The 12836-nt window shown below is 41.9% G+C and overlaps 1 protein-coding gene across 6 annotated transcripts in view; it reads left to right on the top strand.

Moving 5' to 3' along the window:
- Nucleotides 1-12836, top strand: part of PAG1 (phosphoprotein membrane anchor with glycosphingolipid microdomains 1) — a 117158-nt gene that overhangs the window by 93198 nt on the left and 11124 nt on the right. For 5 of the 6 annotated variants that reach the window (XM_049823188.1, XM_049823182.1, XM_049823156.1 and 2 more), the window contains 5 exons: nt 947-1161; nt 3588-3639; nt 4173-4269; nt 7240-7832; nt 12428-12487. In XM_049823188.1, coding sequence (XP_049679145.1) covers nt 1034-1161; nt 3588-3639; nt 4173-4269; nt 7240-7832; nt 12428-12487 — 930 coding nt within the window. In that variant the 5' untranslated portion in view covers nt 947-1033. Of the gene's footprint in view, nt 1-760; nt 845-946; nt 1162-3587; nt 3640-4172; nt 4270-7239; nt 7833-12427; nt 12488-12836 lie in introns of those variants that run through there. The other variant, XM_049823189.1, reaches the window with a different exon arrangement.

The raw sequence follows: 12836 nt of genomic DNA, 5'->3' as shown, positions 1-12836 counted from the left end.
TATTCTAGTTCAGTATTTATCAGTCTTGAAGTCTAACTGAAAGCCTGTAAATAGACTTTGCATAACCTATTCCTAAATTACAGAGAATCTGGTATCATCAGCAGTGCAGAATGAAAATCTTCTTTTTAATTTTGCCATGTTAACAATGTATTACTTTACATTAAAAATATGTATAAATTTTAGAATATATTGTATACCAAAACTTATATATCGTAAATACTGTTTACCCGGGATGTTTCTCCAGGGCCTGCTGTGCTGTAGCAAAAGTTGTGTTTACTTACACACCTCTCTGTCTACTTTTCTTATTGTTTTCTTAGACTCAGGTGGGGAGAAGCAAAAAAAAAGAAAGTTCAGTATTACTACTCTCCAGACATACTATTAAGTAAGCATTTCACATAGAAATAAGATTAGATCTGATCCGCCGCAAGAAAGGTCTTTGTGGTATTCCTTTCAAAGACTTGCCTAGCTTATTTTTCACTGTACTTTAAGCACTGGATCATGTGCAGGCAGAAGATGTTGAGAGAGGAGGTGAATGCCTTCTGCAGCTCTCTTTTTGACTTGTAAATTTTGCAGAAGTTGTAGTTAGTTTTGAAAGCTCACTTTTCAATGAAGTTAACAAATATCACTGCAAAACAGACTGCTCTGTCCCTCAAAGTGGACTTATAAGCTTTTTCCTCAAAATACAAGTACAGAGTTACTGTACTACCTTTTATTCATGTTGAGATTGTAGATAGGTAACACCTTGCGTTAATATTTGAACAAGGTTTGCTCTGTGTCACCATCAGAAACGCAGCTGAAAATCTCTTTGGCTGGCTGGCTGGCTTGTACTCAAAACTGGTTTTTTGTAAGATCTAGATTTGAAAATCCCTTCTGCCAGATTTGTAGCTGTCAGATTCATTATCTTCAACATTTATATTAACCTCTAATGGTGTTTTTCTTTCTGCAGAAACAGAAGGTGCACGCGGCACAGATGCCAGCCTTCTGCAAGGAATAACCTCTTCAGCCCCAAGTGACGCCAGCTCCTCCTAGTACCATGGGGCCAGAGGGTGGTTTCTTAGGCAGTGGACTCCAGGTCCATGTCATCCTGTGGGGAAGTTTGGCAGCCATGACAACACTCTTGTTCCTCACCTTCCTCATCTTCCTCTGCTCCAGCTGCAACAGGTGAGGCTCAGGTAGTTACTTAGCAGGCAGTAACGGTTCTTGAGTCAAATAGTGTGGGGATTGGAATAGCTTCACTGGTAACTAGTTAGCAAGAAATACTGAGGACTTAGGTACAGAAATAAAAAAAGTACAGTACAAAATCTGTTTTCAGAGCAAACCTGAATTGGAACAGTTCTATTCCTTCTAAAATCTAAATTTATATATATATATATATATATTATTTTTTTATTTTTTTTTTTTTGCTTTTGCTTTTGCTGCGAAGGAAAAACACTGTTTGCTAGGTGCTTTCTCCTAAGCTGAAGCCTGGACCACAGGTGGACAAGGACCGTCAGCAGATCACACCACTAACCTGAAACTGAGAAAACTAGGTGGGCTGAACAGGACCTGAAAAGTATAGGTAAAAAGGAAAGGAAAACAGGTTCTAAGTATTTCAGCTTTGCTTTGGCCATTCCTGAAGACCAGGGAGTTGATCCTGCCATTCAAGCCCAGATGAGTAATAAGAATCAAACGGTGATACTAATTAATGCCTTGTACTCATACCTTATCCTTTTTCATTTCTCCATAAGAGGGTCCGATTTCACCAGTACAGGCACTTCTACCGACTTTGTTTATTCACATTTCAAGGCCCCTTCATGGCACGTAAGCTGAGCCCTGCTGATTGCACGGGGAGCCGGGCAGCCCGTGCTCAATCCACGGTGCCCTTCCAGCAGGTCAGACCTTCGGCGAGGAGGAGCAGGACTGCTGTGGTCCCTATCGCTACATTTTGCCAGCATAGCTCAATCAGCCAAGTGTATGCAGGGGGGGAAAAAACCCAAAACCCACCTATCCATAACTCAGTACAGCAGCAAAATCTTTGTTTTGGACCCTTACGCCTACAGGAGCATGTTCTTTCAACCATTCAGCATTGAGAACGTTGAGGAAGCTGTGTTGCCATAAAATGCACTATACTGGCATAAGGTGTGTCTACAGTGGAAGGCCCTGTTTTTCAGCAGGATTTCTCTAATGCCCACATTGCAAAAAGACAGTCATGGGCAAGACCAAACCTCACAAGTTGGTTGAAACCCTAAAAAGCGTAAGTTGGAACTTCATGGGATTCAGGAGAAATGATTTTGTAAGCTGTTAGGTGACATTGCAGTATCTTCCTATTCATCACAGTTTCCTATGATACCTGTGTAAAAATATGTAATTTTCTTATTTCTTTAAAAGTATAAAACCTATCTTAAAAATCTGTAAGGCCACAAACATTGCATTTAGCTACCATGTTTTGTCTTGTAACACTCCAGTCTTTGAAACATCTCTAGAAAGATTTTTTTAAAACAGAGTCAAACCACTGAGTAAGTCTTTGCAGTTACAGAGATACATTGTCAGAAACTATCTGGTGATTCTTTGTAACAAATTCTTGTGTTGCTAGTCTGGACACAGTATCTTTTATTTCAGATCATTCTGTAGGGCAGGTTGTTTATGCATAAATGCAATTATGTAAAATTTCTTCCTAGCTTACTCTTCAAAAATGGTTGAGGACATGGAAAACTGAACAAAATCTGCTCCTTCTAAAATGTGAGAGTCGGAAAAACTTCCAGAGAGGAAATTAAGTATTTGTAAACTTTAACTCCACTCTGCATTGGTGGAGCCGTACTTGCTCGGATTTCTTATTTCCCAATTACATACAATTTTAACAGTTGCTAATGTGGGAAGTACGGTGCATTGCAGACTTTAGAAGAAGCACAGATTTCATACTGTCAGTATTTTCTCACCTTTTTACTTGCCTTTTCATCTAGGGGAAGGACTATTATTATTTTAAGCTCATAGTTTATTACAGTATTTCAGAATAAGAGCTGTATTTGCAAAATGGTAAAAACTGGAAGCGTGATTCATACTTTGAGTCCTGTGAAGCAGGATTCATTTTAAAATGAAGGCCTCTTCTGCTATGAAATTTGTAGGCCTTCTTGAACTGCTCATGCTTATTATTATCACTAGTCTCCTGAGTGAGAGTAGGCTGGATTTTGTGGGCCTTTTCTAATTCTTCATAAGATAAACATTTTTTCCTAATGCAGTTTATGGAACTGTCCAGGTAGTCTGTCACCAAAACATGTATCTCATGTATCTCTGAGCATTTCAGATGTGATTAAATTGAGGATAATAATATTTTTATTATCAACAGTTACTCTTTACTGTGATCTTACACTGAACGAGAAAAAGGGTTGTGTGTTTGTTGTACCTTTTCAGATATGTTTATAACCACCCTGCCTTGATGGTGACCTTACACAGAGGTCATACCAGTCCCTGTAATAATTTTCAGTTATTCTGTTTTCAATATTGCTGTGAATCACAGTTCTGTTCCCTGCAGGTGCATAAGGTCTATTAATGATTGGCATTTGTATATTAGTGGAATCTGTAGTAATGGTTTATACATCTTTTTCATTAAGGGAAAAGAAGGCCAAACATCAGAATGGAGATCATGAAAACCTGATGAATGTGGTAAGTATTTATTTCTAGCAGCTTGTGTCTGTCTTGTGGTTGGTTTGTACCAAGCTCCTTGCAAAATACTGCAGATTGGAAAATAGCTCAGGAATTTGGAGATGGTTGAGCAAGGACAACTTTAAAAGTCGCAGAACAGGAAGAGAAGGAGAACTTGTGTAGACCCTGATAATCTGCACTTTCTCAATGCTCTTTCTGCCACTATTGTACTCCAGATCCTCTCCATTTCTTTCACTCTGTTTGCAGCACAAGCGCAGTGTACCCTTTGTCAGCTTCCATCTCCTCCATGGTGTTGTCTATTACCATAAAGGTTGGAAGGGACATCACTCTGTACATAATTGCTTTTATTTGTTTTAACATCTGTAAACACAGGCACCTAAATCTTTGGGTATAGTTGGCATGGTTTGACTCTCCTGCCAATAACATCTGTGAGTCAGAGCTCCGGAGATCAGAATGAAATTCATTGTGTACCTATTTATGCAAACATTTATTCTGATCCAACGGTGATCAGATCTCACTAATTTGTGTTGCAGCCTTCCGACAAGGAAGTGTTCAGCCACTCAATCACAAGTTCGGCTACAGAGCCCCCTCCAAGCAGCGACCAGAATGGGGCACTCAGCAACGGCGAGGGTGAGTAGCGCAGCCCCTGCGGACGGGATGAACGAACGGTGCCGTCCCCTTGCTCAGAGCTCCCAGAACATTAGCTGCACGTTGGTGATCACTCAAGTCTTAGGTTTCTAGCCTTCAGCTTTCCAAGCACGCGGTTGTGCCGTTTGTCAGAATGCCCTGCGTTTCCCCTCCGCTCGCCTCTGGAGGTCTGACATGAGATCAGCTGCTGTATCCCTGGGCAGTGGCCAGGCATGCAGCTCTCTGGAGGGCAGTCAGTCTTCTTCGCAGAGGACATAATTCACACAAAACTTATGATCAAGTTAAAAAATGCAGTGAGCATGTTTGCCTTGCTGAGAAGTCAGTAGCCCATGTCATGGAGATGTTGGTGTTTTAGGCTGCATCTCCACTTCCCTGTCGGGCATGCTCTGCCACAGCCCTACACCCCAGCTGCCAGTCCTCAATGCCAGCCAACACTTGGGAAGGTGCTAAGGTCCTCCTCTGGGCCACCGAGCTACACCTGCAGATTGACCAGGCCATCAGGTAAAGACTGCAGTGTTCCCTAATCTCGGCCAGCTACCGAGTTGGGATGTGACCAGAAGATGCAGTTGTACCTTGGAGCTTCACTCTTGGAGGCTGTGCAAATATTTGAGGTCCTCCTCCAGGGACTACAGCTTTGGATCCTAGTCCCATGCTGCGCAAGGCTGTCACTTGTATTTTTTGTATTTTAGAAAACAGGCAACATAAATAGGCTTCCTTTTTTTTCTGTAGTCTTTGCTTTGCTGAACGCTCAAAATGATTCACAGTGAGGTATCACTGGAAAATATTTTACTCAGCTGCACTTAAAAATAAACTTGGTGTCAGCTCAGAGCCACCAGGAGCCAACTGTTGTCTCCATGCCAGGCACCGACACTGGGGGCTGCGCTCCTCATCTCCTACCTCCTCATCTCAATGTGCAGCTGGAGGCTAAGCTATTCATTCTTTACCCCTCGGAGACAAGTATCCAAAGGAATTTTTAAACTTTGGTTTTGCAACTAATCGCTGCTCCTGTCCATTGGCTTGTTGCATACGTAGGTGTGTGGCTCACCCAGGGACTTGATGCACAAAGCCCCGCAGAAGGGAAGCATTTCTTTTTGCCATGAGTCACCACACATGCAGCTGTCAAAGCTGCTACTAAAAGGTGTGCTGTCAACCAGCAGACAGTTTTCAGACTGTCTGATATTACTGAGCTTACGCTCTGCATAACAACCCTTCTGAAAACAGGAACCAATGTGCTTTAATTTCTTATTTATACTTTATGCATTCTTTTTGTTATTAGTTTGTTTTTTCAGGGTTTCTGCTAGCCTTTTGAGCAGGGGCAGGGCTACAGAAGCAACAGCATCAAATGTTGGGGTTTTTTTCCTTTAGACAGCCTGCCAGCACTGTGTTTATCTATGCCAACCCCTTATCTATGCCAACCCCTTCTGTGTCACTACCCATAACCACAGGAGCATGGAAATGTGAGCTCTCATTACTTCTGATTATCCCCCTCCAGGCTGAATGGGGTGGGTGCTCTCTGGAGCTCTCTGCATAGCACAGAAATCCCTGAGAGCGAGCACCAGCAGGGGAAAACATGTTCCACCTTCTCCAGGCCAGTTCCTGATGTTCCTCAGGAAGTCTGCAGGCATCCTGGGTAGTGACCAGGACACCCTGAGTCCTAGTCAGGATGCCATAGGACACTGCCTCCTATTCCAGCTATTCCTTCCTAGCTGTATGCAGGAGCCAAGTGAATGGAGAAGGACGTTTTCCTTTTCTTCTCCTCCCATCTCCCATTCAGGCAGCGATTACCATCCCACACCTCCAGTTCCATCCTGAGTTTTGCTGTCTGGGTACAGCTCCCAGCGGGTGCTGACTGCGTGAGTCTGCATGCCCTGAGCACAAGAGAAAGCAATATCCCTGACAGGCCCCGAATCAAGGGTACTGATTGCTTTGGCAACACTTTATGACATCATGTCAAACACACTGAAGGAAATGGAAGAATGAGTTGATTTTGCTGAGAGAGTACCATAGGAACTGTGCTAAGAAAAGTAAAGCTATTCAGAAGTCATTTTTCAAAGAAATGGTGTCACGTAAACTTACATACCATGTACTACCTGGAACATGCTCGTATGTGCCCATGTATACATCCCTGAATGCAGACAAATGTCATACATGTGCACTGTAAGATAAGAAGTCCGTAGATTTCAGTCCCTAATACCCTCTAGTGACAGCAACGTGACCTGCTTCTGGGACTTAAAATAACATGTTCTGCCTAACACTACTTTCTGAAGTGTAGTCTTCTCTTTTGTGCATATGGCTGGCTCGTTAGTAGGTTGTCAACCTACATTATGTGCTGCGAGACTATGAGAAGTATGGCATAGCCTTCCAGTGAGGAGCTTCTGGTGTAGCGTGCAGCAAGGCTGGCTGCGGCAGGGCTGAGCAAAGTGTGATTCAGACGAGAATTTGGCCAGCACGTTAAACAAGGTGAGGGCTGGGTAGGGAGGAAGAAAGAACACTTTCCTTTTTGTTTCCAAAGGATAGGGAAATGGAAAGGAAAATCTAACAAAGCTTTTTTTAAAGGCACTCGGTTTGAGGCCTCCCACCAGTGTTCCCTATCTGAGACTGAGCAGTCTGTAAGCATTCAGTATAACCGAGTACAGCTGAATATCCATGCACACCTGCACCTGCCCACCAATGGTTGTTCTTACTGTGAATGCTGTTGCTATATAATGTGCCTTGGGGGTGCACAGAGTATTTAAGATGTTGTGAGAAAGATATTTTAACAGTAGAGTGCAGAAATCTCTGAAACTGAAATCTTTTGATAAACAAAAAGCATGACGACCAGTAGACATTTCCAGGCATCAGTATCATTTATCCTTTCCAATGAGACTCAAAACCAAAGTGGTGTAGAGAGTACCAAATCGCACTCACCTTATAGTTACGCATCTGTTTTAAATACTTCATAATTTTCTCTAGTGCTCTCAGAGGACAGTACAACTGCCTGTATTCAGCCCTATGAAGAAGTACAGACATCTGCCTCTGATCTGCTAGATCAACAGGATAGTCTTGGAAAGCCTGTAAAATGTCACCAGAGCCGGGAACTACCCAGTATTCCCCCTAACACCACCATGGAAACCATCATCTCAGCTAGAAATGCAGAAAATGATCAAGGTCTTGGAATGGAAGGGCCTTACGAAGTCTTGAAAGACAGCTCCTCTCAGGAGAACATAGTTGAAGACTGCTTGTATGAAACTGTGAAGGAAATTAAAGATGTTGGAGCAGTAGCCAGCATGGAAGAGAGCTGTATCAGCAAATCAAAGGCTTCACTGACTGTTTCTGAAGGTCAGAATCAGATTCCTGAGTGCAGAATTGAATCAGCAGAATATGCATCTGTTGACCGAAATAAAAAAAGTCGCCAGAGTGCTAATTCAGAAAGCCCTCTTGACAACACACCAGATGTAGAGGATGAGCTTCCCCCTCCAGTACCCATGAAGCTTCTTGATGAAAATGAGAATGTGCAAGAAAAAGAAGTGGAAGAAGTGACAGAAGGAGCAAGTAAACCAGAGAAGGTAACTACTGCAAATACTTGTCCTTGTCAAACAGCCAAATAATAATAAAGAACATACAGGTGGGAGACCATTTTTTATTTTTTTTTTTAAATAACAAAAAAAAAAATGCCAAGAAAGAAAAACACTCAAGGTGATGCAAGACTGTAAAATATGGAAATATGAACATGTACAGTATAGTCTTTGCATTATAGACATGTATTCATTTTATTGCAGCCTACATTTTGGATTGTTGCAGCAGGTACTTCATAAGGCTTTTCCCAAATATTTTCCAGAAATTGCATAGGGGGCCTCTGCTTCTTTGTTTAATGGTATTATACTTGTGGGTGTTATTACCATAGGTATCCAGTATCTCTGTCAGCATCTGTATCTTGTTCAAAATCTCCCCTTTGTCTTTTTCTAATGAAACCTCGATTTACAAAAAAGAGAGGGGGGCATTCTTGGGGGATGCCCTAACTTTAGATGTGCCTCCTTTGTTGGACCACCTTGACTCAGCTGTGCAAGTGTCAGGTATCTGCTCAAAGCAACTTGCCTCGTCTCTCTCTGTAGGAGAGAGGGACAGAAAGAGAGAGAGATTACAACTGTAGGCTTTTATATTTGTGAAATTCTGTATGTATGTCGCACGTAAACAGAGTAATGAATTTCTGCCTGCTGAAATCATGGCCAAAAGTTATGTTTTCTCAGCAGCTTGTTCTTCCTCCCAGCCTAGGGACAAGTTAGTGGCGAACTCCTTGAAAATTAGAATCGTGACATTTTCAACAAGTTATTTTCCCATTTTTAGTTTTTCACCAGAATTAATTTTAAGGATGCTTTCAGATCATTGCACAGAGTTTTCATAAACTGTTGAGTTTGCATTTTTCTAAACTACTTTAGATAACTTATTATTAATTGTGAATGAAAGAACTGTGATTTTAGCAGATTAATATAATTCTGGTGTTTGACTCATCAAATAATAGTAGGTATTGATGAAAGCTTCCAAAAAATCCTTAAGATGCGAAGTGACATTTTAGTGTAAACATTTACCTGAAAAATCATAGCAGAGCTGAGGTATTGTTACTTGTTTCTGCTAGTTCTCTTATTCGAAGTATTATTTCAGTAATCCAGACAGAGGGCAGAAATATACCTTGTTAAATAACTGACTAACCATACAACCTATAAAGCACAATAGAGCCAAAATGAATAAACTGAAGACTACTCATAATATAAAAATTGTTTATCTGGACTCTTCAGTGCACGTTCTTACAAATAACGAGCTCGTTAAGTAAAAAATTAAGATGTGATTGTCAACAATAATCCACCAACACTCCCTCCTCCCAAATTCAGGCCATATGTAGTTTCTAATTAAACTTTTAGAGAAACAGCTTTCCGTAACAGTGACATTTTTCCTGCCGGGTGTGAAAAGACTTGCAGAAAATCATTGTATTTCCCAGGCACCAATACAAAGGAAAAGCATTTGCTGCTCTGTAGCTCCCCATCACACTGTGTATACAGTGTCAGTAACTGCAAGGAGTGGGAATTGATTAAAATGGTTCAGGTTTTGAAGGATTAATCAAGAGATGACACATGCAGTCCCCTAAGTGCCTGAAAAAAGGTGTTTGTCTAATTAAAATTTATTCAGAGCTAAAGCCATCCTGAGTTAAAGCTTCAGCAGCATCAGATCATTCCCGCGTTTGCTGCTAGGTACATGCATTATGCATCGAAGCGTGCGCCTGTCCTGTCCTTGAGAGCTACAGCTGCAGCAGAGTTGGAAATGGTAATTGATGGAATATATAAATGTCATTATTGTTGGCATTGTGTGGGGAGGTGGTTGCAGGATTGTTTTTCTGTTGTGATGATGGTAATTTTTCCCTCTATTTTGCTGCATCAAACAATGCAGAGCAATGCTTGGTTTTTCCGATGTGGCAACCAAAACCAAGATGTTTATGGAATTGTATGTTACGTTGATAACTCTTTTAGTTAAAGAGAGTCCATAGGTGTCTTTTTTTGCTTCCTCTCTTGTGAGGCTACTTAGCTGCCTTGCCTAACACGACATCCGTATCCCAAACTTTTCAGCCTTCTGCCCTGACCCTGATGAAGAGGGAGGTTGGGCGTAAGTCGTGCAAGTTTCTCTCACTATAATTAGGCTTTGCTTTAGTAGGCCACAAAGAAGGGACAGGCAGGGAGGCTGCTTGTGTAACCGAGACTTGTACCTGCCAACAAACAGGGAACAGACCGTCTCCAGGCTGTTTCAGTCTCACCCTGTAAAAGAGGGCAGCCAGGATGATCCCCAGCCCATGCCAGTTCCTCAAGCACACTCATTTGGGAGAGAGCTAGGTGGACCAAGCCAGAGACCGTTCCAGTATATAACAGCATGAAAAGGATAAAGGATCCTTTCAAGAGCCAAAAGTGCAATAAATGGGTGAAAATTAATTATCTAAATTGGTTATTGGCCATGACCCACCCAAACCCTTTGGTGGAAGGTTTTGGAGAAAAAAGACACCTTTAATAGGTGACAGGCCTCTGTCACCTGGAAAAACTTGGGTGTAGTTGTTCTAATAAAACTGGAGAGGCAGAATAGTTTTTCTTTAGTTCTTTGTTTTAAATTAAGAAAAAGGAAGTACAGATCTCCTTTTTCACCCATGTCTTTCCAGAGTGAGCACTGGTAGAAATGCTCTCCGTGTGTATATCTGGTTGCTGCCATCTGATTTCAGACCTGCACAGCCTGAGGATGGGCAAAGCATCTCTTATAAATGCACCCGAGGAGAATGGTCTTCTTGTTCTGGTGCCCGAGTCAGGAGCAGCAGCTGAGCCAAAGAGCAAAAAAACAAGTGCTGTCGAGGAACAAAAGGAAAGTGGAAGGCAAATAAGGACATACACTGTTTGTGTTGCTGCTGTTGAGGTTTCAAGCATAATTTATAATATTGCTAGGTACAGCATGTTTAGGAGCAAGTATTTTTTTTTCAGTTTCCAAGATGACAATATCCTTCAAAATTGATGTGTCACAGGTTTCACATTTAGAAGAAAGAACATTAGGTCCCAGGGAAACAAGAACAGGATTGCCAACACCCTGGGGTATTTGTCAATACTTGAGTGGGAAACTGTAGAAGGGGTCCTGACACGTGGTGCTTATAGACACACTGATGAGAGAAAATAACTTTGCTGAAGAATTTTGCAAGTGCGTTTGTTTTAATGTGTGAGGATGCAATTAGTAACTTACTCCTCAACACAACAAATATCCTGCAAATAAGAAAGACTAAACTGAGCTGCTGTAGTGAAGCAGATCTAATAAAGAGCCAAAATACACTTTAATTATTTATTTATTTATTTATTTATTTATTTTGTGAGTAAACAAACTACAGGTTAAAGAGCACACTCTCCAGGCAGTGAGAAAGAAGCAGGGAGTTGTTAGGTGTGAGGGAGCAGCAGGCAGACTTCAGTGAGCTTTGGGTCAGGGTCTTCATCAGAAGCGCCCCAGGGTTTTGAAGCTTGGTATTTACCAGAAATAAAAACTCCAAGAAAAATGGGAGTAGGAAAGAATCTGTTGTAATGAGCCCCTGTGGAAAAAAAAAAAAGTCTTGTGTGTCTAGTATGTGCCTGGAAGCAGTATTTGATCGGCTGTGCTAAAAATAGCTCTACTTCCCCTCCTTGGTCTGCACTGGAGGAGGTCTGAAGTGTTTTAGGTGGAGAATTTTTATGTAACACCAAAATACGGCCCATTACAAACAGTGCTGGAAGGCTCCCTCTGAATCCCTGTGGAGCAGGAGTCCTGCAAAGCCTTCTTGCCGCAGCAGGGAGGAATCACACCACTGCTGTGAGGTAGCCAGGGTCTTTGTTGTCACAAAGGTCCTAAAACATTTTTCATAAGAGCAAAACGCTTTTCCCCCAGTGTTTTGTGCCCTAATTTCTACATGATGCTTTACGTGCTTGAAGTTAGACTCGATACCAAAGCAAGACCTCCATCCTTCAGTAACTTTGCTATGTGAACTGGATCCAGCCAGATGCTTTGAGGGTCAAGCCACCCACCTCCAGGTGGGTCGCAGCAGGTCTTTTCCGTGCTCGCGGTCGGAGCGGCTGCGAGGCGGTGCTGCTGTGCACCTCTGCACCGCTGCTGCATTGGGCGGGGAGGAGGACACGGTGCCTCCATTGCAGCACTTCCAGGAGCCACTGCATGAAGGATAACACTCGTCAGGAAGGTGCCAGTTGGGTATTGTTCTTGTGTCATCTAAAAGCATATCTGAAAATCACATGGAAGGCCAACTAGTGTGTCGTAACAGCTGACTTTTAATTGTTCAAAAGCCTTTGCAGACTCTTTCTTGCTTCACTGGAAGTGTAAAGGCAAGGATACAGTGGAGCAGAGTTTGTTTTAACCATTACATTATTTTTAGCCTTTTCAGGTCAGGACAAGAGCAGATACATTAAAAAGCTCTACTAACCCCAGGGCTGTTATCTCCAGAGATGTACTCTGGATATTAGGGATATTAGCTATGTAAAATGGAACTAGTGAGCAAATGACCATAAAATATAATGTATTGATTGTAATGGAAGGCTTTTATTATAGGTTTCCCACTGTTGACTGGTAATAAACCTTTTTCTTTTTTTTCTTTCTTCCTTTTTTACAGAGGCTTAGTTCAATGTCTTACAAGTCTCGGGAGGAAGATCCATCTCTTACAGAAGATGAGGTGGGTTTCTTGCACGAAATTCAATAACTAACTAGAGACCTTTTTCAGGCAGAAATTAGCACAAACTCTGCATGATTAAACAGGATCTAAGAAAGGTGAAATTTGTCTGAAGGGAAAATGACAGCCAAAGTTTCTCTGCACAGAGTTTGTATTGCCACATTGCTAAAATCAGAACTGTTCCAGCATATGGCTATATCAGGCCAATAGGTTAAAAAGTGGTGTCAGAAAATAACAGGAGGCCACAATTAGCTGATCGTTAGGGCAGCTTCTTGGTTTGGAAGACAAACTCTACTTAAGAATAATAATCAGCAGCCTTTTGAAACATGCTCCACCTTCTCCATGCAAAGTG

Source organism: Accipiter gentilis, chromosome 2 (genome assembly GCF_929443795.1).
Source record: "Accipiter gentilis chromosome 2, bAccGen1.1, whole genome shotgun sequence".
In the NCBI taxonomy this organism is placed as follows: domain Eukaryota; kingdom Metazoa; phylum Chordata; class Aves; order Accipitriformes; family Accipitridae; genus Astur; species Astur gentilis.
Note: the sequence above shows the minus strand (reverse complement) of the source record. Positions and strands in the feature narration are given on the sequence as shown.